Raw genomic sequence first — 27,009 nt, 5'->3', positions numbered from 1 at the left:
TGTGTGTCGTCCTGTGAAGGACTGGCGCCCCCTCCAGGGTGTGTTCCTGTCTTGGGTCCAGTGATTCTGGGTAGGCTCTGGACCCACCGCTGCCCTGAACTGAATAAAGGTTACAGACTATAAATTAACTACATTTCATCTGATTTAAATTTAATTTATATAACATAATGTTTAAGTGTTTTCTGTTAACTTACCAACATATACCTGAACTTATACAAAATTAAAAGGCATTGTAAGAACTAGCTCCTGTTTCATTTATTCAAATTCCTCCTCCATGGAAAAAATTGGTCGGGTTTGGGCATGAAACACCCGGGTTGATAAAGGGGACCACTCCAGCCCTGGTAAAAACTGTTTTACTTGCACACGTAAAATTGTAAGCTATTGGTAATCCATTAGGTTTAATTGAATTTATATTATCAAAACTTTTTTATTATTATTATTTCAAAAATATCTAAAAGGACGCCTGTCGCTTTAAGGCGCAGTGTGTGTGCGCCGCAGTGCAGTCTAACCTGGAACCGCCTGCTCGCCAGTAGAAGCGTTCCTATGGAAACGAAGATCGCGTCTAAACGGCTATTAGCCAATCAGAGAGCAGCGCGGATGAAGTTCCAGCCAATGGTAGCGCAGGAGGCGGGTGTTATGGGAGTGCACTGTGTGAGGAGAAAGCAGCAGAAGGAGAGCGGTGTGTTGGAGCTGAAATCAGGACGTGTTTTTACTGAAGGGAAAGAGCTGTGTAAGACATTTCCACACTGTTTACACTGGGTTTGGGACTCTCTCTCTCGCAGGAACGGGGGGAGACATGTTCTCTTTTTGAAGAGGAGTTTGTAAAATGGGGGAAATGTGGGAGCTTGGGCCGTGTACAGTCAGAATGAGGTGTTTACCAGCTCCACAGAGTCCAGTGTTTACAGAAGAAGAGGGGGAGAGTGGATGTGTTTACTCCAAAATTTAATTGTGTAATTAAAAATCTGCCAGAGGACGGCTGTGTTTTTACTGTGATTGTTTTTACATTGTTATTCATCCAGATTCCTACAGTTAAACTGTGTTATACCACGTGTACCTGAGTGATTTTCAAGACTGCGATGGAGTTTCATTAAATGTTTTGGGCCTATTTTGTGACCTGACATTTCTGAGGAATTTGATGAGCGATTTGTTTATTTTCTGGGACTCTTGTTTAACTGGCAAACTGGACAGTGTTGGGGTTAGTAAATAAAACCTAAAAAAAAATAATAACGTAACACAATGATGTGAAAATGTTTAAAGTCTGTAGTTAATCAAAAGTAGTACAAAGTCACCAAATCAAATGTTGAAACTGGGAGTGTTTTTGCTTATTTTTAATTTTATGCTGTCAACACATTTCAGGAAAGTAAGAGTGTTTCCTAATGTTCAGTTTGGCAACTGAGGGGAACAAATGCTGTCGTTCTGAAAGTTACGTATTTCTGTTTCGTACAGGAATTTAGCAGCCCAACAGTAAAAGGTCACCAGTGTCAGACTTTCCGTTGGATTTTATGACAGTGTTTTCAGTGGGTAACATGTTTGTTTAGCATCTAGACCAAGGGTGGGCAATGTTGTCCGCAAAGGGTTGGATTTTAGTCCATTTAGGCCAGAGTGCCCGTGATTTCACTCCTTTAATTAGTTAGTAACTGATCATGTGACCTCCTGGTTGGTTGGGACAAAAACCAGCAGCCACACCGGCCCTTTGCAGATACGATTGCCCACTCCTGATCGAGACCCTCACCCCAGAGCCATGATCTTTTAATAAAATTAAGAATATTGTTCAGCATTGTCTTGCTTAAAGAAATAAGGCTTCTCCTGAAAGGATGTTGTCTGGATGGCACCACCTGTTGCTCACAAACGTGTATCATTCAGCATTAATGTTGCACTCACATATGTTCAAGACACTATATCGGCACTACTGCACATATATAATATCAGATACTGGGATTTTTAACAATGTGTGAATAAGCCGGATTGTCATTTTGAACTGAGGTGAACTTTTAGCTCAGGAGATACTGCACCCATGGTTTCTACTGTGTATTTCAAATATTAAAAATTCCCCCAAATAATTATTAATAATTTTTTTTTGTACGATTTACAATTAAGCTCAGTATAGCATTTAAATAATTTGCACATGATCGTTTTCTGTTTTTATTTGTAGTTTGCACATCATTCCAGCAATTTTGGAAATAGGATTTTTTTTTAAATATATGAACAAATTTATAATTTGATGTCTGCAACACCCTTGGGATTTCTCTGCTGAGTGCAAGGATTTGCTCCATGTTCTTCAAAATAGACCCAACTTTGAAAAGCACATCTGTAGTTCTACACGATTCTCAGCGTGAAACAAAAAATATTTATTTCACTGTCATTAATAGGTTTTTTTATTATTATTATTACACTAACAAGCCATTGTTTCTGCTTGGTTTCTCAAACACACCTCAATTTTGGCAACTGGCTACAATTGGATAGTGATTAAATTTAATTGTGTCACTTGTTTTATTGTGTTTATATGTTCATATATATATATATATTCACTTTGTGGATTGCAATGTATTAGTGAGCGGTCTGGTCTGAAAAAAAAATCTGACTTTCATGCTTTAAATACAAATCCACATGTTTTGCTTATCAGTGACTGACTGGCATTAAAAAAACACTGGGAGGCAGCCGTGGACTGGTGGGTAGGGAACTGGAAGGTTGCCGCTTCCATCCCCAGAGTGGGTAAATGTGTGTTTCACTGCACGGATTGGATTAAATGCTGAGAACAAATTCCTCTGTGTGCAGCACCGTGGCCAATAAAGTGATTCTAATTCTGATTCTAGACGTTTTTGCTTTTCTTTCGATAAAGTTCTGCATGCTGCTGTTGAGAAGTAATGTCATATTTCTATTGCTTTTTTTTTTTTTTTTTTTTTTAGTTCAAAGAAGTATTTAATCTAAACCAGAAATACATAGGTTTGGTTGAAGGATAAAAATATGTCGGATCTGTCTTTGTATTATGGAGATGACTAAATCATATCTGAAATTAACAAATGCCTTTTGATCTGAAAGGTATTTAAGAGCCTCAAAGAGACCCTTGGTGTTCAGACCATACTCTCAGGGGAAAATAAGTTTTACACATAAAAAGTAATTAACCTACACCAGCTACAGAATCAGTTCAATTTTATCTTCCTTTTCCCTTTTGTTTTTCAGAAAAGATCATCCCCAAGTTTTCTCCTACTGCTAGAGTCTAATACATTTCTACTTTATTTTCACAATTACATCAAGATACTTCCAAGAGGAACGTACCACAATGCTGAAATCAGCAGAGATTAAATGTGAGGATACGGAGTGCAGAAGCTCCAGTTCTCCAGAAGCATTCTTGGCCACACCTGAAACATCCCCATGGGGCAGAAAGACACAGAAATGTACCGAGAAAAGGTATACTTGTTTGGAGTGTGGAAAGAGTTTTACCCTGCAGAGTTCTCTCCGACAACATAGGCGCATTCACACGGGAGAGAAACCGTATTCCTGCTCCGAGTGTGGAAAGAGTTTTACTCAAAAGAGTTCTCTCCAAACACACCAGCGCAGTCACACAGGAGAGAAACCTTATTCCTGTTTATCATGTGGGAAGAGGTTTATTCATCAGAGTCATCTGAAAGAACACCAGCGCATTCACACAGGAGAGAGACCATATTCCTGTTCAGAGTGTGGAACTAGGTTTACTAGACAGAGTCATCTCCAAAGACACCGGCGCATTCACACGGGAGAGAGACCATATCAGTGTTCAGAGTGTGGCATTAACTTTTCAAGACTGAATGATCTCCAGGTCCATGAGCGAATTCACACAGGAGAGAAACCATATTCCTGTTCTGACTGTGGGAAGAGGTTTACAAGACAGAGGCATCTCCAAGAGCACCAGCGCATTCACACAGGAGAGAAACCGTATTATTGTTCAGCGTGCGGGACAAATTTTGCGAGACTGAGCCATCTCCAAACCCACCAGCGCATTCACACAGGAGAGCAACCTTATTCCTACTCAGAGTGTGGGAAGACTCGGGACTGAGTTATCTCCAAAAAATCAATGACCTGCACATTCACACAGACCTGTGGGTTTCAGACATAAAAATGCATAATTAAATAATCTGAATTGGTGCTTTCACACTGTCAGTCAAGAGTCTGGACAAGCTAAGTTTGAAACGTGTGTACACATCATTAATGGATTCAAATCCATAATCACAATCCATAAATAAATGTTCCGGAGCGGTTGTTTACACATGCAGTGCACAGCGGGAGATTCTCTGCGTGAGGCATGCTCTCACAGCAGGAGATGAAACACGTGATTTAGGCGTGGGGTGGAGCCTGTGCAGCACGTAGACTTCATCCTGAGTCTTTACAAGGGGGCAAGGAGGAGTTTTCCCTGCTCCACAGGGAAAACTCCGGTACATTTCTGGATTACTGCGTATGTGTGAAACGGACATGAGCCAATAACTCATTGAATGTATGTACATTTGCCAACGGATGTAGATCCATTGGATAATGATATCAACAAATTCAATACATTGGCCTCAAAACTACGGCATTTCTACGATACAATAACTAAAGTATATTCCTATAAACTCTTTTTTTCTGAGCATTAGCACGTTAATTTGGGGACCTGGAGCTCACCAACCCTCAAATTGTGACATAAACAACCCAATAAGCTTGTTTTAGTCTAGCTGAGAAGTGATCTAATAAAATGAGCCTTTCTGATGTTGTGCTGAATTTTACACAGAGTGCAGACACAGTAGAATCGCCCTTCCCCCTTGTCTGTGTCTCTCCAACCAACAGTGCAGGACCTGTGTTGACATGAGCGTAAAAATGGCTTTAAATGGAACAGAACAGGGAAAGGTGTACTGATTAAATATGACAAAAATCAAAAATGAAAGAAGAGAACAAAGCTAAATAGCTAAAATGCAAAACTTCTGCTCCTTGCTTATGGGTTCTCACACTGAATGGAGAGCCTGACTCTCTGAACTGTGTGGTTAGACAGTGAGAGAACACTGCTTTGGGGCTTGATACTTGTGGTATTTTACCAAAGTATGTCACAGTCATTTAAGACCCAGGGAACTGTTGACTTAAACCATTTGAATTTTGTCCAATTCCTCAGTTACAACGAAGGCAGCAGCCCTAAAAATCTGTAAAATATGTGCACAGACTACTGCTTGATGAACAGAGTTGTAGATCAGTGAGTTCCTGAACTGTTGAGCAGAAGGGCTCCAGAACCCCCGGCGCCTCAAACATGAATGAAAGTAATATAATTTGACAAATACAAAACTAATTTAAATTGTTGTTATAATCTATTAATATGTTTGTATATTGCATTTGTTGTCATATTAAATAAATGCAGTTTCATATATTGTGTTGGTGTGTGTTTTCAGAGCTTCTTTAAAAGAGAAATATGTAATGCTGACAGCAAGCATTTAAAGTTGGTATTGCACTCCACATTCAAAACACTGGACAGAGTTGTCTGTCCCCATTCTTTTCCTCCCCAGGTATAAACCCTAACCCTAACACCCATTGGGTGTATATATGAAATCTATAGAAAGCTGCTGAAAATATCAGCTCACACTTTTCAGGTAAACATTCTAAAATGCTTCACACTACAGGGAAGAGGCAGAGAAGCTTCCTTCGCCATCTGCTGGCCACTTTGGCGCATGTCTGATGACCATGGATGAATCAGAAGACTGTGGATGAGTTGCATTAATAGTTGTTACAGTTAATTAGTTATTACATTTAAAGGATGTAGTGCATATATATATATATACATATATATATATATATATATATATATACATATGTTTTTTAACCATAAAATGACAAGGATTAATGCTACATTCTCAGTAGAATTTAACCTGTTTGAAAAATTAGATTTTAGTTTTTGTGTAATTTAATTTTCTGTTCAAATCATTTAAACATGTTTGTGATAACAGAATACATGTGATTTAAAATACAAACCTACTTTAAAAATGTAAAATGACATTTTTACAGTGCATGACCTCAAGTGTGTTTGGGCAGCTTCTGAGAATTTATCTCAACTGCTCAGATTTAATATTTTACGTTTTGAGCCCTAATGTACTTAAAATTAGGTACAATTTCTAAATGAGGCAGATAAAGGGTTTAAAAATGTATACAAATATAAATACATACATTGTGTGCCTTTATTATAAGATAATTTTACTTGATAAAATTTAGCTTTCTGCCGTGTAAAAACAATGTATCTTCCTTAAATAAAACAAAACTGACACTTAAAAATCCCCCAACCAGCAGCACGATTTTATCAGAAACTCAAATACATCCTAATGCATTTATGCTTCTTTAAATCCAGATGTCTGAAGGTTTTACACTGTTTTACTGCTTCTGTTCTGGACGAATGTAGTAATGTTTTTACTCAGTCCAGTAACACTCGTCCCACACTTTGAACAAAAATGTGGTTTCCCTCCTGTGTGAATGCACTTTTTTATTTTTTTATTTTTGGGAGATCACTTTTATAATTAAACCTCTTCCCACACTCTGAACACGGAAAGGGTTTCTGTCCTGTGTGAAAGTTCTGGTGCCTTTGCAGATAACGCAGTCTTGTAAAACTCTTCCCACACTCTGAACAGTAATACAGTTTCTGTCCTGTGTGAATGCGCTGGGTATTTGGAGATTATAATTCAAAGTAAGCCCTGTGAAGGACTGGCGCCCCCTCCAGGGTGTATTCCCGCTTTGCGCCCAATGATTCCAGGTAGGCTCTGGACCCACCGCGACCCTGAATTGGATAAGCGGTTACAGATAATGAATGAATGAATTCTAAGTAAACATTTTCCCACAGTATAAACAGCAGTAAGTTTTGCCTGTACGTTTCTGTTTTTCTGTCAGACGTGTTAATGTGGGGTGTATCTGAGTATGACTCCCAACAACTGGACATTTTCCCACTGCATGGGTTTCCTCCTGGTGACTGTCTGTGAGGAGTGTGGTGTGTTCTCCCTGTGTCCGTGTGGGTTTCCTCCGGGTGACTGTCTGTGAGGAGTGTGGTGTGTTCTCCCTGTGTCTGCGTGGGTTTCCTCTGGGTGCTCGGGTTTTCTCCCACACTCTAAAAACACACATTGGTAGATGGGTTGGCGATTCAAAAGTGTCCGTAGGTGTGAATGTGTTGCCCTGTGAAGGACTGGCGCCCCCTCCAGGGTGTATTCCCGCCTTGCTCCCAATGATTCCAGGTAGGCTCTGAACCCACGGCGACCCTGAACTGGATAAGGGTTACAGACAATGAATGAATTTGCACCACTCCTCCTTTGTAGAGTTTAGATATCATTTGTGCTGTTGTGGTGTTAAATATGTACACTTTGTGCATGTTATGTGCTGTGTAATATGTTTAGGTGTGTGGGGTTAATATATGGCAAGCCTTCTTGTTATTGGGTCTTCCCCCGTTTTTAAGAGGTGTGCGCTGGTTTCTCGTGCCCCCGGGACTCGCCATGCACCAAGCCCAAACTGCTCTGGTACACTTGAACAATAATGGCTGCATCTTTGAGAATTGCCACAGTATACTTGCATGATGTGATAAAATCATCTACAAAATAAAATATCACGTGTGTAAGAGGGGATGGTTTTTTCATTAGAGTTTGCAGATATTCATTTTAATTTACTACTTTATGGAGTATTAAATGTTGTCATTTGAAGAATAAACATATCTTTGTGCCATTTTTGGGTGCGGAGTATAAACTTTTGAGTTTATACTGTGAGAATTTGTAGAAATGTAAACATTTGCCTTCTGTAAACACGTCCTGATTTCAACTCCACTCTCCTTCTGCTGCGTTCTCTTCACACACAGTTCACACTCACATAACACGCCCCCTGCGCTACGATTGGCTGGAACTTCATCCGAGCTGCTCTCTGATTGGACAATAGATGTTGAAATGAAATTGTTATGGGGCATGTCCACAGTAGAGCAGGCGGCAGCAGGTTTCACTGCACTCTTATTTTAAAGGAGCAGGCTCCATTTTGAACACATGTCCTTAATGAAGCCCTGAGGTCCTCATCAAAGTCCACTCAGTGGACACAGGATAATGGTTTTATAACATATTTGTATCATGTTTACATTGGATTTTCTCCTAAAAGGTGTGATAAATTGCTGGGAATAACACTAAACTTCTTTTGCCTATACACACCAGAAATGGATCATGACTGTTTCTAAATAAAAAGAACACAAGCCTTTAGTCTTTGCTCATGTAAAAAACATTGCACATTACTGTAATTGGCAAAAAAAAACACATCTGAACAAACAGCTATTAGAGGTGAGCTATACCGGGAATTTTGATATCGATCCAATACCAAGTAAATATAGGGCCAGTATCGCTGATATCTGGCGATTCTTTTTGCATTCTTATTACTACACATTTCTGCAATAAGAATGTGGAATTGGCAGTCACTAATAAAATGGACTGTAAAACTGCAGTGATGTGAAGCCCGTCACTCAATGCAGAGATCCAACCCCTACTGAGGAATCTAGTCACAGTCATGCAATTAGTGTCCCTGCAACATTCTGTCTTTTTAAAATCAAAGTCTGTGTCTATGTGACAGAGCGTCAGATTTTAGTATTTTACAAGTCTTTTCAAAATCTTCTAGTGTGTATAGTTAGCATTAGAGTGTGTTGTGCTGGTACATGTGGATTAGACACAGCAGTGCTGCTGGAGTTTTAAAACGTCTAACAATCACTGCTGGATTCCGTAGTCCACTAATGAAAACCATCCAGCCAACAGCATCCTTCCTTAAAGAAAACCAACAGGTTGGGAATGTGATATTCTGAGCCCTAAAATTATTAAAATAAGGCAAAATATAAAAATGATCAAGGAATTAGTTTTTTTTTTTTTTTAAATCTAAACTAGCATAATATTTATCACAAAAAAAAACATTTTGCCTTGATACATAATTTAAATTCCAAAGATTTAGCTTTTTTTACAGTGTAAAACAATGTAGCTTTCTTCTTTAAAATAACACTTAATAATAAACCCAATAATATTCCCAAATTGGCAAAGTTACGTCTACATTGTATGCAGTGACGTTTCTGGAAATGACTCTTGTCGAGTTAAATCCCTTTTCACACTCAGAACAGTACTATTTTTTCTCTCCTGTGTGAATGCGCTGGTGTCTACTGAGAGTAATCTGCAGAGTAAAACTCTTCCCACATTCTGAACAGAAATATGGTTTTTCTCCTGTGTGAATGCGCTGGTGTTTTCGGAGATCACTCTGTTGAGTAAAACTCTTCCCACAGTCCGAACAGCAAAATGGTTTCTCTCCTGTGTGAATGCGCTGATGTTCCTTGAGATGATTCAGTCTCGCAAAATTTGTCCCACACTGAGAACAGGAATAAGGTTTCTCTCCTGTGTGAATGCGCTGGTGCTCTTTGAGATGATTCAATCTTACAAAATTCATTCCACACACTGAGCAGGAATGTGGTTTCTCTCCCGTGTGAATGCGCTGGTGTCTTTGGAGATTACTCTGATGATTAAACCTGTTCCCACATTCTGAGCAGAAAAATGGTTTCTCTCCTGTGTGAATGCGCTGGTGTATTTGGAGATCTCTCTGATGATTAAATCTTTTGCCACACTCTAAACAGGAATGAGGCTTCTCTCCTGTGTGAATGCGTTGGTGTGGTTTGAGAGAACTCTTTTGAGTAAAACACTTCCCACACTCTGAACACTGATATGGTTTTTCTCCTGTGTGAATGCGCTCATGTATTCGGAGATCTTTCTGTTTACTAAAACTCTTCCCACACTCTGAACAGGAGTGAATTTTTAGTTTGTCTGTACTTTTCTGTGTATTTCTGCCAGATGTGTTAGCGTGGTGTGTATCCGAGGATGATTCCTGAGAACTGAAGCTTCCACACTCTGTATCCTCACATTTAATATCTTCTGACTTCAACATAGCAGTATATTCCTTTTGGTGTTGTTTGTTCATGTATTTCTGGAAGTAAAAAACAACTTGGACACCAACAGCAGGAGAGGTTTTCCAAAGGGATGTACTTTTTTTCTGGAAGAGATGAAGAAACAAGAAGGTCAGAGTTACACGAATCTTCAGCAGGTGTGATCATTTCTATACATGTATATGGTGTGTGTGTATATGGAGCACCAGACCTGCCAAATCAATTATTTAATTTATAGGACTTCAATCTCCCACATTTCCCCCATTTTACAAACTACTCTTCAGAAAGAGAACATGTCTCCCCCCGTTCCTGTGAGAGAGAGAGTCCCAAACCCAGTGTAAACAGTGTGGAAAAGTCTTACACAGCTCTTTCCCTTCAGTAAAAACACGTCCTGATTTCAGCTCGAACGCACCGCTCTCCTGCTGCTTTCTCCTCACACACAGTTCACTCCCATAACACCCGCCTCCTGCGCTACCATTGGCTGGAACGTCATACAAGCTGCTCTCTGATTGGCCAATAGCCGTTGACAGGGAGTTGCTATGGGTTGTGTAAACAGGAGAGCGGCCAGTGCAGGATATACTGCATTGTTGCTCGCACAAACTCTGTTTTAAAGGAGCAGGAGCAAGAAAAACGTTATTCCAATTAAAGTCTTCTCTTGCTGCTAGTGTCCACACAGTTCTACTTTACTCACACAAGTAAATAAAGAAACTACAGCAAGAGGAATTTACAACAATGCTAAAATGGGTAGAAGTTAAAAGTGAGGATATAGTGTGTACAAGCTCCAGTTCTCAGGAATCATCCTCGGCTACACCCAACATTAACACAAATGACAGAAAAACAAAAAACGTACAAGCAAACAGAAAACTTACTCCTATTCAGAGTGTGCGAAAAGTTGTACAACAATCCAAACGCATAAACGCATTTACACAGTCAAGAAACTATTATTGTCCAGAGTGCAAGTAGAGCTTTACAGAATGCTGTAGTTTAAAAGACACCAGCTCATTCACACATGAGAGAAACCACATTCAAGCACAGTGAATGTTAGGACACCCTATGAAAACCTTTGTCTTTTTGAACATTTCTAAACATATGGATATATGAGCTTCATTTGAACAGTACTGAGAGATGGAGCTTATGTAACTAACCAAATAAAATTGAAGAAATTACTTATAAACACAAGTTGTAAAATTTAATGAATAAAATTGTTCCCTGAGAGCAGGGAGGCGGCGGACCACTGTTGACCCACTGAGTACAAAGTTGGAGGTCCACTAGTGTTTTACACAGCGTTTTCTGGGCGGACCATTGCTGATTAAACAGAATTTTAGACAAAATGCCACAGTTTAGCACGTTTCCATTCACAGTCTAATTTACATTTTTTTTCCTTCATTAGGTTCTTTTTGTTATTTTTTATAAATAAGAATAGTAAATAATTTTAATCAGCACAGTGTCAACATTTTTCATTTAATCATTTTATATCAGGCTTATACTCATTATATCTCTCAGAGTTGTTGGTAATATTTGTATTAGTGTGTTTTCCAGAATAAAAGTCTCTGTGAATATAAAATCTGTGTGAGGAGATTATAAATGAGTTATATCCTGTACAGGACAGTAATCTGAGTGGTCCGATGGAGGACCAGCAGTGGTCTATAGTCAGTGGTGTGACAGGCTTTTTAAGACAGTGGACTGATATATGCTCGCTGTCTGGGATTTCCTCAGTGTTTTTCCGGGACAGTACAAGAACACAGGTTAGTATATTTATTTATAATTGAAATAGGCATAAATCTGTGAGTGGGTGCCCTATTTTATTCCTTCATTTATTCATATACACTCACACACAGCTGTGAACAGTCTCACACGTTCACCCAGTCGCTCACAAAACCAATCGACTTACAAACGTGTTAACATTTCTCACAGTGACCAATGAACAGTATCCAACCCAGGACCCAGAGACACTGAAGCTGTGTGACAGATGTTACATTCTGTGCCACCCACTATATAACATAATAATGTTGTATTTAATGATAATAAATCTATATTATAAAAATGCTGTTTGTGCATAATACTTAAATGCAAACTTCAGGAAACTGCCCCAAATTAAAAATTGCAAGTGTACATCTTTATTTTTTATTCAATATTTTACTGGATTTTATCTCTACCGGTTTAAGAAACTATATATTTCTGTGTAAAGTGAGCTATAGTAACAGTGCGCATGTGACTCACTGAGTTTCACTCAGGTGAAATGTTTGTTACTTTGTAATATTAATAATATTAATTTATTTATCTTTTAAATGTTACTCATTAACAACTAGAAATATGGAACTGATAAATGTCACTAAATTTATCACTAAATTTAACTGATGTATTCTATTTGTTTGGAAACAGGTATATGGTCTTGGGAACACGTTTAATTGATTACATTACAATTACAATTAAAACATTAACGAAATTAATTTACTACAGCTGTTTAAAATGGAGCCTGCTCCTTTAAAATAGTTTGTGCGAGCAGCAGTGCAATCTAACTTGTGGACCCCCCCCCCACACAGTAGCCCCCGTCAACGGCGATTGGCCAATCAGAGAGCTGCTCGGATGAAGTTCCAGCCAATGGTAGCGCAGGAGGCGGGTGTTATGGGAGTGAACTGTGTGTGAGGAGAAAGCAGCAGAAGGAGAGCGGTGTGTTGGAGCTGAAATCAGGACGTGATTTTACTGAAGGGAAAGAGCTGTGTAAGACTTTTTTACACTGGGTTTGGGACTCTCTCTCTCACAGGAACGGGGGGGAGACATGTTCTCTTTTTGAAGAGGAGTTTGTAAAATGGGGGAAATGTGGGAGCTTGGGCCGTGTACAGTCAGAATGAGGTGTTTACCAGCTCCACACAGCCCAGTGTTTACAGAAGAGGAGGGGATAGTATTCTGACTGGATGAGTTTACTACAACATTTAATGGTTTAATAAAAAATCTGAGGATAGTTGTGTTTTTACAGTGATTTGTTTTCACTGTGGGAATTTGTAGAAAAGAGATTTGCATTGACCTTTCTCCACATTCTCACGGTAAAGACTTAATATTATTATTATTACATTTTACAATATAATAAGGTTTCAGGAAAAACTGGTATTAAATGCAATGCAAGGAATTCATGGTAGGATTTCCAGTTATTTTTACTGTAGGAATGTGGAATAATAGGATTGAAAACTCTTAAAAAAAAAAGGCCACTCAGTTCTTTATATGTCAGATCTGAACACTCCGTAAATAATAAATACGTAACTGATGTAAAACATTGACGAACATAATCCCACCATACACTGAGTTGTATTTTATTTTGTTGATGTTTTTTTTAACCACATCAGTATTAGGTATATTTTTCTAATGAAATTCTTTGCTGTTGAAGTGAATTCCCTCTCCTAATCCTTTTCACATCTCTGATTTAAAGCACAGTCCACACGTATCTGAATATTTTTTAAAACTCAAATTTTCACCGTCCATATTTGAAAATATCCATCCAGATGAATACGGAAACGGTTGCATTATTATGGCAGTCCAGTAGCAGTTCATCAAAATGTCATGAAGCATGAGATAAACACAAAGATTTAATCTCAAATCACTCTATACTCTCTATGTAGTGCACTACACATGCCATGAACTGAATTTAGACCTTAAGTGCATTTTAAATTTGTAATACCACATTTATATTTATTCATCTGTGTGAATCAGAACTCGAGTGCTGTTTTAAATTTCATCCAGAGACAGACACACAGTATTTGTCTTGTTCGGAGTAAAATTTTTGTCTTGTTCCAGTAAAATAACCGTATTTAATATTATCACAAATTTAAAGTCTTGGTTCACACATTGTGACCCTGCAAGTTGTTGACAAAAAACGTATTGTCTTTAAGTGTGTGTGTGTTAAGGTTTAGTCTTTTAACTCTTCTAGTGTAGGATTAGCATTAAACAAAGACAATCATTAATCATTTGTTTTTCAAGAGCCTTGTATAGTCACCTTTTTCAGGTAGAACAGAACATTCAAATACGAATTTGGCAAATAATTTGATTAAGTTTTTGAATATGAAGAATGGAAATAAGCAGAATATTCTGCCTCTTAATTTGATGCTTAAGGTGGAAGGTAAAAATCCCAGCCTCATCTATTGACTCTGGAAAGGTTGAGAGCCAGTGATTTGAGCGCTGTGACTAATTACTAGTGCCCTGTTGATTTTGATACACGCAGTCAACGCAGTGCTTCACAGCAAATAACTGGCTCTCGACCCCTGGGTTGTAGAGTGTTTATTCTGTGTTAATGGAAATGAAAATCCAATATTAAATTTGTAAAAAAGTTAACTTTAGTGGTGCCTCGGCAAATAGAGCATATGAAGCAGCGCATTTAAGGTGGAATGGCTTAATTTCAGTAGCTCATAATAGAACGTTTCAGCTTCATCCTATTTTCTACAACAGTTTTCAATACTGGCGCTGTCAGATTACAGGTGTGAGTCAGGGTACTGACATTAGTATCCACATAAAGTGTGTGCTGTATTAGAGTTTAGCACCACTGTCAGAGATGGAATCAGCGTCACCAGTCTTCTTCCAGCATAAAATAAATGTCTCAGCAATTACTGGATTGCAATATTGGCAAAATGAAAGTATTGGCCCAATGCAGTTGATCTTTAAATAAGCAATTATCTGTTGATAGCAAAATTATTCCTAAACGAATATGAATATATATATAGATTTTATAATATTATAATATTGTTAAACTTGAATTGCTAAACCTGATAGACTCATTTTTTTCAGGCACCAAGGAACATAACATCGAATTTTACCACTGCCTATTACCAAGATGATTATTTTAAGAGCTTAAGGTCACAAACCCTGGGCAGATTCTTGTTCAGACGCACGCTCAGTGTGCAGAAGAGACAATAAGTAACAAACACTTATTTTTGGTACACGTACCATAGAAAGAAATTAACACACACCAACAGCAGACTCACATGACTTTGACTTTCCTGTCCCTTTTTCTCTTCCAGAAAAGAACATCACTTTGCAAGTCTTCACCTGCTGCTTGTGTCCAAGCCATTTCTACTTAATTTCCACAAATCCAGGAAGAAGAATCACCAAAAATCATTTACTACAATGTTGAAATCAGTAGAGATTAAATGTGAGGATACAGTGTGTGGAAGCTCCAGTTCTCAGGAATCATCCTCAGCTGTACCCCACACTAACACATCTGGAAAACAAACACAGAAATGTGCAGGCAACCAGAAAATATATTCCTGTTCAGAGTGTGGGAAGACTTTTACTCATCAGAGTAACCTCCAAAGACATCAGCGCATTCACACAGGAGAGAAACCACATCAGTGCGCAGACTGTGGGAGGAGTTTTATTCAACTGAACTCTCTCCAAACACACCAGCTACTTCACACCGGAGAAAAACCATACAAGTGTTCACAGTGTGGGAAGGGTTTTATCCAGTTGAGTCCTCTTCAAAGACACCAGCGCCTTCACACCGGAGAAAAACCATATCAGTGTTCACAATGTGGGAAAAGTTTTACTCATTTGAGCTCTCTCCAAACACACCAGCGTGTTCACAAAGGAGAGAAACCGTATCAGTGCTCAGAATGTGGGAAGTTTTTTAATCATCACAGTAATCTCCAAAAACACCAGCGCATTCACACAGGAGAGAAACCGTATCACTGCTCAAAGTGTGGGAAGAGTTTTACCACACCAAGTAATTTCCAGACACACAAACGAATTCACACAGGAGAGAAACCTTATTCCTGTTCAGAGTGTGGGAAGAGGTTTAATGATCAAAGTAATCTCAGAAAACACCAGCGCATTCACACAGGGGAGAAACTGTATGCCTGCTCAGACTGCGGGCAAAGTTTTACTCATCAAATATCTCTCAAATTACACCAGCGAATTCACACAGGAGAGAAGCCATATTACTGCTCAGAGTGTGGGATGAATTTTGCGAGACTAAGTCATCTCAAAGAACACCAGCGCATTCACACAGGGGAGAAACCGTATTCCTGTTCAGAGTGTGGGATGAATTTTGCGAGACTGAGTAACCTGAAAGAACACCAGCGCATTCACACAGGAGAGAAACCGTATTACTGCTCAGAGTGTGGGATGAATTTTGCAAGACTGAGTTATTTGCAAGGACATCAGAGATTTCACACAGGAGAGAAACCGTGTTAGTGTTCAGTGTGGAGAGGGTTTCGTTACAGAATGTAAAGTTAAAAAATATATATATATATATATATATATATATATATATATATATACACTTTTCCAGAGCTTGCCTGAGGAGCTGTATGTGTGAATGGAATGACCTGCTAGTGGCCTAGCATATATCCACATGAAGTCAGAAGTTAGGTTCAGCCCATGTATGATTAGAGTTGCTAATGTCCCAGAGAGTTGTTTTGTATCTCCTGCACATGCTGCTGCCCCATGCCTAAGGCACGTGGAACTTCTGTCGCTGTGAAAACATGTCTGATACAGGAAATCTCCCACTGTGTGCTACACGCGTAAAGGACCACTCTGGTATATGCTCTAGAGTTTCTCTGGTGTTTATATGTGAAAGGCGCTTAAAATGCAAAAGGTGTAAAAACGATAATACACTTTTAGACACAACCTGTGGGGAAAGTGGGAAATGTTATGTCAACAACACGATGACCATTTTGAATGACACCATCTTTAACTGAAATTCAGTTTTATAAATGGGAAGGTAGAGGTGTGACACATCAGACCAGCAGAGAGTACGACCTAAAAACAGTGGTCTGTGTCATGTAAATGTATTATTAAAAAATAATTATTATTATTTGAAACCAGATTGATCATACATTAGGACTGCGCCATATAATTTTGTGCACAATGTGTCCATGTTTTTAAATGATAAACTGAAATAACCATGATGTTCTGACTTGTAAATGTAATGATGTCATGCAGTTACCCGTAATATGGCATATATTCATTATGTAATTCATTTAGACACAGGCGACAGGTATGGTGGCATTTTGCTCTGGGTTCAAAGAATTTGTATTTTCAAAGAAAAAGTATTTTAAGGCCATATCACCTGCCAATGACAAATATTTGCATGTTTTTATTATTATTACTATTATTATACATTATGCTGCCATGAATCACACCACTTTTTGGTGAAATTCGGAATTCATTTTGTTATAAACCTTCCTAAATCTTCCTATTTGTAAAACTGAAGTTGAATCCAACAGGCTGAAATTCAAGATGACCAGCACAGTAGTGCATGGCCTAGTAGGTTTCTGGATCACAACCAAACCTTAACGTTGCTCTGTTAACCATTTTATTGTGCCCTATTGTGGACTGGGATCATGGTTTGCATCCAGTGACTGCAGGTAGGCTCACGGGAGATAAATTTTGATTGTGGATGTATGTAATGACCATGGCTGAATTGGAGTTTTATTTAATTTATTTATAGTTACATTTATACAGCACCTTTCTAGCTACTCCGGAATGCTTTACAATCCAAACTCAATCAACACACACACACACAGGCAAGATTCAAATTCACACAGCACACTCAATCAGGAACCACCCTCCACCTGGAGGACTGCATTAGACACAAGAGGCTTAGCCCAGGATAGAGCATGAGTTCATATTTGGACATACAGACATTCATTCACCAGTTCACTTAATCTCCATGTATTGGGACTGTGAAAGGAAATTGGAGACCCCAGAGGAAACCAATGCAGATATGGGGAGAACATGGAACCTCCACCCAGATGGGACTTGAACCCAAGATGTCTGGGTTAAGAGGCAAGCCTGCTAAACACCAAGCCACAATGCCAGATTATTTTGGATGTATTGTTCATAAATCTGAACCATGAACATGATGAGCAAGTGAGGAAACAGATGGTTGCAGAGTACCCTAAGGCATTGTATGTTTGGGATGACTATGGGTGATCTTGATTGTTACTGATGAAGCTAATGACTGTGGCCTAACAAATGTGGACAAATAAGATGTGATATTGAAGTAATCCATTGTCTTGAATGAAGAGTATTAACTACATTCTCTGTGGGTGAAGTTTATTTTAGAATGCTAGACATTTTAGCTAAACTCAGAAGATCAGTTGAAACAGAAAAAATCATTGGATATTAAACAATAATTCCAGGCTAATGTTGCAGTTATAATTTTCTTTCTTCAATATGACTCAAATTTTTGTGGATGTTTGCACGGTTTAAAGTTTTAGTGTCACTTTATTGTGCACACCACACCACCCCACCCCATACCACAAACTACAAAAATGGTAGAATGCAAACTCAACATTACATTTACCAGGTATTTAATGTGATATAAGAAATCTGATCTCTGTCTGGCTTATTTTTTGTGAATATACGCATGCTAATTTTTTCTATTGAAGTTAGAACAATCAAAATAACCAATAATTCCACATTACAAATAATAGTTTCAAATATCTGAGTTGTTATTTTTCAGAAGTGAATCTTATGGCAAAATTACAGTGCATTTGTGCATTTTAAACATTTATTTGATGTTTCTGTATCACTGTATGGTGCCTTGAAAAACATGCTTTGTGGAGTTTTTTTTTTAATGTTCAAATATGTAATAAACTGTAGTATTTATAATTCCTATGACCTTAAAAATATTATGTTTAAAATTTTTAAGGGGATGTGTAAACTTTTCAACTGAACTCAGTCCATTAAATCATGTTCTGGGTTTTTTTTAAATTTATTTATATATAAAGTGAAAGAGTGCTAATACAACAGCATAAACACTGCCCCCCCCCCTTTTTTTTTTTTTAACAGATTGCAGGGTTGCTATACTGCAATGGATATTTCTCAAATCCAAGTCTGCAACCTCAGTACATGGGGATATTAACAGCGCCAGCACATAGTGCCTAAATATAACTCCGTGAAGCTGGCCCCTCATACGATCAGAAACAGAATAAAAACGATTCCTTTTGTTAGTGCTCCATCTGTGCTGCAAAAATCCGTTTTTGAAAAATTTGACATATCTTATTACCTGTTACATAAGGCAGATCTCCCCCCCCACACACACACCCATTAGTGGCCAAATCGTGCCAAAGTGGTCTCATTCGTTTGTGCCGTTACAAGAAATATTTGTGCTCTTTTAATTCTTGAGATATTTCAGAGGTCAAACGTTTCCTGTAGTTCTTGACCACGTTTGCACACACTGCATCAGGGATTTTGGCCCACTCCTAAATCAAAATCAAATCAAATTTATTTGTATAGCGCATTTTACAACTGACGTTGTCACAAAGCAGCTTCACAGTTTCAAAACAGAACATTTAAATCAAAGCCCAATGCAAGCAAGCCGAAGGCGACAGTGGCAAGGAAAAACTCCCTCGAGGCTGGAGGAAGAAACCTTGGGAGGAACCAAGACTCACAAAGGGGACCCATCCTCCTCTGATCAAACTATAGATTGAATTTTAAATGATCACCAATGAAGTGTCATTATGCTACATAATAATAATAATTATAAGGTGAGCAGCTGGTCTGGTCTGCAGGAGAATTCAGCAAACAATCTTCCATCAGTGGGCCACCATTCTCTCAGAAAACAGTAAAACAGTAAAAGGGAAGCAGTTAGTTTAGTTGAGTGCAGCAGAGAATAACAGCATGTGAATATTTTCTTTAGTGTAGTGAGGGATCTGACTGTAACAGACTGGGAGTAGGGAAACCAGAAGGAGATCAGGCAAAGACATCCTTTCATTCCAAGCAAGATAAATTGTGAGCACATCATCCAGGTTTACCCTGATTCTCAATGTCCATGAGTTCCTGAAATGACAACCTTAAACTAGACAGAGGTTAGTTGCCAAAGGCTAAAGTGAACAAGTGTGTTTTGAGCCTAGACTTAAACATAGTGACTGTGTCTGCGTCCCGAACACTAGCTGGAAGATTGTTCCAGAGCTGAGGGGCTTTGTAGGAGAAGGCTTTCCCCCCCGCTGAAGTCTTATGAATTCTGGGTACTAGTAAGAGGCCGGCGCCCTGAGATCTGAGTAATCTTGGTGGTTCATAGTGTGTGATGAGGTCTTGCAAGTATTCAGGGGCGAGACCATGTAAGGATTTATACGTGAGTAAAATAATTTTGTAATCAATACGGCATTTAACTGGAAGCCAGTGAAGGGCCGATAAGACTGGGCTGATATGATCAAATTTTCTAGTTTTAGTGAGGACCCTGGCTGCAGCATTTTGAATTAACTGGAGTTTACTCAAGTTTCTGCTGGAGCATCCTGATAAAAGTGCATTGCAATAATCTAATCTTGATATAATAAAAGCGTGAACTAATTTTTCCGCATCTGCGAGGGATAAGGAATTTCTTAACTTAGCGAGGTTCCGAAGATGTAGGAAAGCTGTTCTTGTAATGTTACCTATATGCTGATCAAATGATTGATCTGAATCAATTATAACACCCAGATTTTTAGCTCATGAGCTCGGGAGAACAGGTAAGTCAAAATTATGTATTAAGTCTGATACCTTATTTATAGCAGGTTTTGGACCTAGAAGGAGAACCTCGGTTTTGTCGCTGTTTAGCAGAAGGAAATTGTATGACATCCAATGCTCCACTTCTTTAACACAGTCCTCCATTTTCTTTAGTGTTGGTTTGTCGCCTGGTTTGGCTGATATGTATAACTGTGTGTCATCTGCGTAACTGTGGAAGGTAATGCCATGCCTGCTAATAACTCTGCCCAGTGGCAGCATGTATAATATGAATAGTAAAGGTCCTAAAATGGAGCCTTGGGGAACTCCAAATCTCATTTTTGTATGAGTAGAAGAAACATTATTTACGTTTACAAACTGATAGCAATCTGTGAGGTAAGACTTAAACCATGATAGGGCTGTTCCTGTTATTCCAACCATGTTTTTTAATCTTTCTAGCAGAATAGTATGATCAATTGTATCGAAAGCTGCACTGAGGTCGAGTAGAACTAGCATGGATATGCAGCCTCGATCAGAGGCGAGAAGAAGGTCGTTTGTTATCTTAACTAAAGCTGTTTCGGTGCTATGGTGTGGCCTAAAACCAGATTGAAATTTTTCATATATGTTATTTTTATGCAAGTATGACCTAAGTTGTTGGGCCACAACTTTTTCTAAGATCTTAGATATGAAGGGAAGGTTAGAGATGGGTCTGTAATTGGATAGTACACTAGGATCAAGATTCGGTTTTTTGATCAGGGGCTTAATAACTGCTAGTTTAAATGCTTTGTGTATGTGACCTAGTCTAAGGGACGAATTTATGATTGTTAAAAGGGGATTGATTATGACTGGTAATACTTCTTTAAATAGTTTTGTTGGTATTGCATCAAGTGTGCAGGTCGTACAATTTGACGAGTAGATGATTTTCTCCAGTTCTAGCTGTGGTAGTGGGTCAAAGTCCTCTAGTCTTTCTTCTATGTTTTGTTCTATATTATCCACACCAGATGACAGACAGGCTGGATTTAGTAATATGGTATTTATTGTTTGTCTAATATTTTCAATCTTATTGTTAAAAAAGTCCATAAAAGCATTGCTGGTGTGAATGGCTGGGATCTGTGGATCAGTAGGTGCCCGATTGTTTGTAAGTTTAGAGATTACATTAAAGAGTGCTCTAGGATTGTGTTTATTATTTTCAATCAGTGAAGACAGATGTGCTGAACGTGCATTGACGAGTGCCCTTCTATATTGGATAAGGCTGTCTTTCCAGGCACAGTGAAATACTTCCAGTTTAGTCGACCGCCATTTCCGCTCTAATTTCCTTACGGTTTGTTTTAGGGTGAGCGTTTCTTCATTATACCAGGGAGCGAGTTTTTTCTGTTGTAGCTTTTTACGCTTAAGCGGTGCTACACTATCTAAAGTTGATCGAAGAGTGTTATCTAAGTAGTCCGTTAGTCTGTCCAGCTCCAGTGGGTCTGCTGGACTACTGACTGAGGTCAATAAATCAGTGATGTTTTCAGTAAATTTAGGGGCTGTAGATGGGGTTAGTGAGCACTTTATATAGTAATGTGGGCATGTAAATTTTTTAATATCTAAACTCAGTTCATATGAAATTAGGTAGTGGTCCGAGACAGTGGAAGACTAAGGGAGAGGGAGAATATTTAGGTTTTTTATGTTCGTGTGTGATTACAATAATGAGTAGGACCTGATACATTTTGTGTGAACCCAACAGAATCTATGATTGATGTGAACGCCTTTTTTAGGGGATCATCACTTTTCTCAAAATGAATGTTAAAGTCTCCTACAATTATTAACTTATCACACGACACTGCTAAATTAGCAGCTAGTTCACCAAATTCTTTTATAAATTCTGAATAGGGCCCTGGTGGTCTAAGGAGATAGTGTTCTTATTTGTGGTGGGGTTAATTATGTTAATGTACATGATTTCGAAGGAAGTACAGTTGTAACCATGTTTTTGGTTAATAATTAAATTATTTTTGTAAATTATACATAATCCACCCCCTTTGCCCGTCAGTCTGGGGCTGTGTACATATTTATAGCCTGTAAGAGTGGCTTGATTTAGTGCTAAATATTCATCATTTCTGACCCAAGTTTCACTAAGGCATAAAACATCAAGTTTCTGATCCATTATTATTTCATGTATAATGACTGCTTTAGAGTTAAGTGCTCTTATATTGAGTAGGCCAAACTTTAGGTCTGTGGGGATGATACTACCCTCTGTTTCTGATGGTTTAATAGTGATTAGGTTATTGGGGCACGCTGTTTGATATTTTCTGGGTTTAAGTTTGATTCGGGGGACAGACACAGTCTTGATACTGTAACAAATTTTTATATTTCTTAAAGCAAGCTTTGTAGCTATACCCTTACTATGGGCAAACAAATGGCCATTATCTGTAAGTGTATCCTTAAAATCACTTACCTGTTCGCTGTGTAATCTACTTGCCTGGTTTGTGCTGGTGGGTGGGGTTAGTCAAGCCTGGCGAAGAACATCCTCGATGTTCCCAGAGAGAACTGCAGAACCTAGACGACTAGGGTGAAGCCCATCCCGGCGGTAGAGGGCAGGACGTTCCCGAAAACACTCCCAGTGGTCGACGTAGTCCACGCCGACAGTGCCACACCAAACCCGAAGCCAGGAGTGGAGTGCGAAGAGCCTGCTGTACGCCTCACATCCTTGCCTGTAGGTGGGTAGGGGGCCGGAGACGACGATCCTGGCGTCCGTCTTCTTCCGAGCGGTATCCAGAAGCGAACGGTAGTGCTCCTTCAGGACCTCGCAGCGGCGGGCGGAAGTGTCGTTCGTCCCCACGTGGAGAACGACGGTGCCGAGATCCTCACGCTGCCGCAGCGCCGAGGGAAGTCGCCTGGCAACATCCAGGACACGAGCACCTGGAAGACAGGACACAGTAGCTTTACTCTTTGTGCCTGAGACTCTTAAATGTCTGACTATACAGTCGCCGATAATAAGAACACCGTCCTGTTTAGTTCTCGGTGCAGGTGAGGGCCAGAAGCTGAGCACCTCAAACCGGTTAGTAGAGGTGAAGACTGGCTGCGGTAGAGGGGGAGACGACCTCGGCTTCCCACGCTGACGCTCCCAACTCGGGGCTGGAGTGAAGATGGCCGTCCCGGGGAGCCGTCGCGATGGAGGAGCTGGCGTGCCAACGGCCGCGTAGGAGGCATCGCGGGCGGCCTCGAGCCTCGTCTTCTCCCGCTGGAGCTCTGTCTGCTTCTCCTGGAGACGCTGAATTCGGCGGCCCAACTGCTCGAGCTCCGTGCTGAGCCAATCTCTCCGTGCTAATCAGGAGAGAAGGAGTTATTAATTGAGAGAAGTTATTAATATGAAAACAACAATAATAAAATGGTAGTGGTATTTAACAGTGTACAACTAACAATAAGCACAACTAATAAGGATAAGTTAACAAGGTATTAACAGTAAAGTAAAGATTTTAAGTAAAGAGCTTAGGAACAGTACTAAACAGCAGCAAGCAAACAAACAAACTGAGCGCGCTCCTCCATACAGATCTTCTCCAGATCTTTCACATTTCGGGGCTGTCGCTGGGCAACATTGAGTTTTGGCTCCCTCCACAGATTTTCTATTGGGTTTAGGTCTGGAGACTGGCTAGGCCACTCCAGGACTTTGAAATGCTTCTTACAGAGCCACTCCTTAGTTGCCCTGGCTGTGTGTTTCAGGTCATTGTTGTGCTGGATGACCCAGCCATGACCCATCTTCAATGCTCTTACTGAGGAAAGGTTGTTGGCCAAAATCTAGCGATACATGACCACATCCACCCTAAAACGGTGCAGTTATCCTGTCCCCTTTGCAGAAAAGCACTTTGCAGATGATGTTTCTACCCCCATGCTTCACGGTTGGGACGGTGTTCTTGGGGTTGTACTCAACCTTCTTCCTCAAAACACGGCAAGTGGAGTTGATACCAAAAAGATATATTTTGGTCTTATCTGACCACATGACCTTCTCCCATGCCTCCTCTGGATCATCCAGATAGTGATTGGTGAACTTCAAACAGGCCTGGACATTTGCTGGCGTGAGCAGGGGGACCTTGCCTGCCCTGTAGGATTTTAATCCATGATGGCGTAGTGTGTTACTGACGATCATCTTTGAGACTGTGGTCCCAGCTCTCTTCAGGTCATTGAGCAGGTCCTACCGTGTAGTTCTAGGCTGATTACTGACCTCTGGGGTCCTTAGACAACTCTTTGGTCTTGGGAATGGTGGAGAGGTTGGAGTGTGATTGATTGAATGTGTGAATAGGTGTCTTTTATACAGGTAACAAGTTTAAACAGGTGCAATTATTGCAGGTAATTGGTGCAGAATAGGAGGGTTTAAAGAAAAACTAGCATGTCTGTGAGAGCCAGAAATCTACAAAAAAATGCAAGTTAATTATTTAAAAATCATACAATGTGATTTTCTGGATATATATTTTTTTAAGATTCTGTCTCTCACAGTTGTAGTGTACCTACCTAAAATTACAGACCTCTCCATTCTTTATAGGTGGGAAAACTTGCAAAACCAGCAGTGTATTAAAACTGTATATAAATAAGAACTTAGGAAACATAAAAAGCTAAATATATTTGTCTAAAATTAGCATTTTAATAATTTGTGTATGCACTTCTTAAATTAGTGGTTAGAAGCTGGCTATGAGTCATAATCTCAACATATGTTTAAAATGTTATTATATAACAAATTGAAATACAAAAATATATATATTTTAAGTGACCAATACATTCCAGTTGTTTAGAAACGTGAATATCATGTGAATAGGCATATTAAAATGGGGTTGTATTCAGAGCATCATATCAGGTCTTTAGTGAAACCCCAGTGTTTAAATTACATAAATATGCTGAGACTTGTGTAAAACTGCTCTGAGGAAATTGCATGGCCATCAGCTGTATTTGGATCATGGGCCGCCGTCAGGGAAACCCGTCTTGTTCCTGTGTTCTTAAGTGTCCTGTGTTCACTGGGTGGACTTTTAATGAGGACCCCGGGCTCCATTTAGGACAGCGCTTTAAAATGGAGACTGCTCCTTTAAAATAGTGTTTGTGCGAGCAGCAGTGCAGTGTAACCTGCTGCCGCCCGCTCTGCTGTGGACACGCCCCATAGTAACCCCCTGACTGCGGAAATTGGCCAATCAGAGAGCAGCTATGATTACGTTCCAGCCAATGGTAGCGCAGAAGGCGGGTGTTATGGGAGTGAACTGTGTGTGAGGAGAAAGCAGCAGAAGGAGAACGGTGCGTTGGAGCTGAAATCAGGACGTGTTTTTTTGAAAAGAGAAAAAAATTGAAAAGAGCTGTGTAAGACTTTTCCACACTGTTTACACTGGGTTTGGGACTCTCTCTCTCACAGAAACGGGGGGAGACATGTTCTCTTTTTGAAGAGGAGTTTGTAAAATGGGGGAAATGTGGGAGCTTGGGCCGTGTACAGTCAGAATGAGGTGTTTACCAGCTCCACAGAGTCCAGTGTTTACAGGAGAAGAGGGGAGAGTGGATTAATTTACTCTTGTTATATGTATTAGATTTTAAAAATATCTAACTTTTCAGAAAATGGGTTTGTAACTGCACTATATTCTACAGAAGTTCATGATAGGACTTTAAGGCATTTTTGCTGTAAGAATTTGTAGTTATGGGATAGTAAATTCCTTAAAGCGGTTACTTAATATTTCATATGCCTAATATACCATAAATAATTAAATTTAAAATCATTATTTGCAATCTCCTCTAAAATGTTTAAGAACATCATCCTACCATACATTAACTTATGAATTTTGGGAATGATTTTACTACATTAGGTATGTTTGATGTTTCACTTTTAAATGTGTTGTCTTTTGTTTTATCTTTTCCCTCCTCTAATTCCCTCACAAGTCTGAATTTAAATATGCCTGACTTTTCTTACTACACTTTTCAGTAAAGTGTGGAAAACTGGTGTCAGTGGAGTGCTTTGTCTGGATCTTTAGCCTACAAACAAATTTAGTGATTGGCTGACTATTAATAATAATAGTATTACACCTGAGAGTACGCATAGGCCTCCTTACTGTGCTACACGGTATATAATAATATGGCACTGGTTGTAATGGGCATAATAAAAATAAAGTTTCAAAGTGAATAAAAACAACAGTATATCTAACATTAAATATTTGAGAAATAAAACAAATGTGCACCCTCTACCCTTTAATTAAGGATGGTTTCCTCCATCACCTCCCAATTAATTATGATCTGATATATTGGGTCCTTATAATCAAATAGTAAAATATTTGTTATTATAAAAGACAATGAGCTTCCAGTAATTGTCTTTGTTTTAATCAGCATTTAAAAATATTCCAAGTAAATACTTGCCTTTTACCAAGATGATCATTTTATTAGCTGTACATCACAAACTCTGGAGAGATTCTTGGTGTTCACACCCACTCTCCGGTACACACAAAACTACGAAATAAAACTACCGTCTTCAGACTAGCGTGACTTTAACCTTCCTTTTCATTTTTCTCTTCCAGAAAAATTGAATTCCTTTGCAAAGTTCTCCTGCTGCTGGTGCCCAGGCCAATTCTACTTTACTTCTACAAACACAGAAAGAAATTTCTCCAAGAAGAATTTATCACAATGCTGAAATCAGTAGAGATTAAATGTGAGGATACAGTGTGTGGAATCTCCAGTTCTCAGGAATCATCCTC

The 27,009-nt window shown here is 39.2% G+C and overlaps 3 protein-coding genes and 1 pseudogene across 3 annotated transcripts; 2 read left to right on the top strand and 2 right to left on the bottom strand.

Moving 5' to 3' along the window:
• The first annotated feature begins 619 nt into the window (after positions 1-619).
• LOC136691096 (zinc finger protein 436-like) lies at positions 620-5,263 on the top strand. Its single transcript, XM_066663409.1, has 2 exons — positions 620-730; positions 3,181-5,263. The coding sequence occupies exon 2, from the start codon at positions 3,281-3,283 to the stop codon at positions 4,031-4,033; it is 753 nt and encodes a 250-aa protein (XP_066519506.1). The 5' UTR covers positions 620-730; positions 3,181-3,280; the 3' UTR covers positions 4,034-5,263.
• A 2,319-nt stretch (positions 5,264-7,582) lies between these two features.
• Positions 7,583-10,377, bottom strand: LOC136691095 (zinc finger protein 3-like). The gene is made up of 2 exons (XM_066663408.1): positions 10,269-10,377; positions 7,583-10,014 (listed from the first exon to the last, which is right to left on the bottom strand). The coding sequence occupies exon 2, from the start codon at positions 9,940-9,942 to the stop codon at positions 9,100-9,102; it is 843 nt and encodes a 280-aa protein (XP_066519505.1). The 5' UTR covers positions 9,943-10,014; positions 10,269-10,377; the 3' UTR covers positions 7,583-9,099.
• Positions 10,378-12,549: 2,172 nt separating this feature from the next.
• Positions 12,550-27,009, top strand: part of LOC136691099 (zinc finger protein 585A-like) — a 92,108-nt pseudogene continuing 77,648 nt past the window's right edge.
• On the bottom strand, positions 18,709-25,704 carry LOC136690792 (uncharacterized). Its single transcript, XM_066662773.1, has 3 exons — positions 25,687-25,704; positions 24,519-24,600; positions 18,709-23,623 (listed from the first exon to the last, which is right to left on the bottom strand). Exons 1-3 carry the CDS (start codon positions 25,702-25,704, stop codon positions 22,806-22,808), a joined length of 918 nt encoding a protein of 305 aa, XP_066518870.1. The 3' UTR covers positions 18,709-22,805.

Source organism: Hoplias malabaricus, chromosome 3, assembly GCF_029633855.1.
Source record: "Hoplias malabaricus isolate fHopMal1 chromosome 3, fHopMal1.hap1, whole genome shotgun sequence".
In the NCBI taxonomy this organism is placed as follows: Eukaryota; Metazoa; Chordata; class Actinopteri; order Characiformes; family Erythrinidae; genus Hoplias; species Hoplias malabaricus.
Note: the sequence above shows the minus strand (reverse complement) of the source record. Positions and strands in the feature narration are given on the sequence as shown.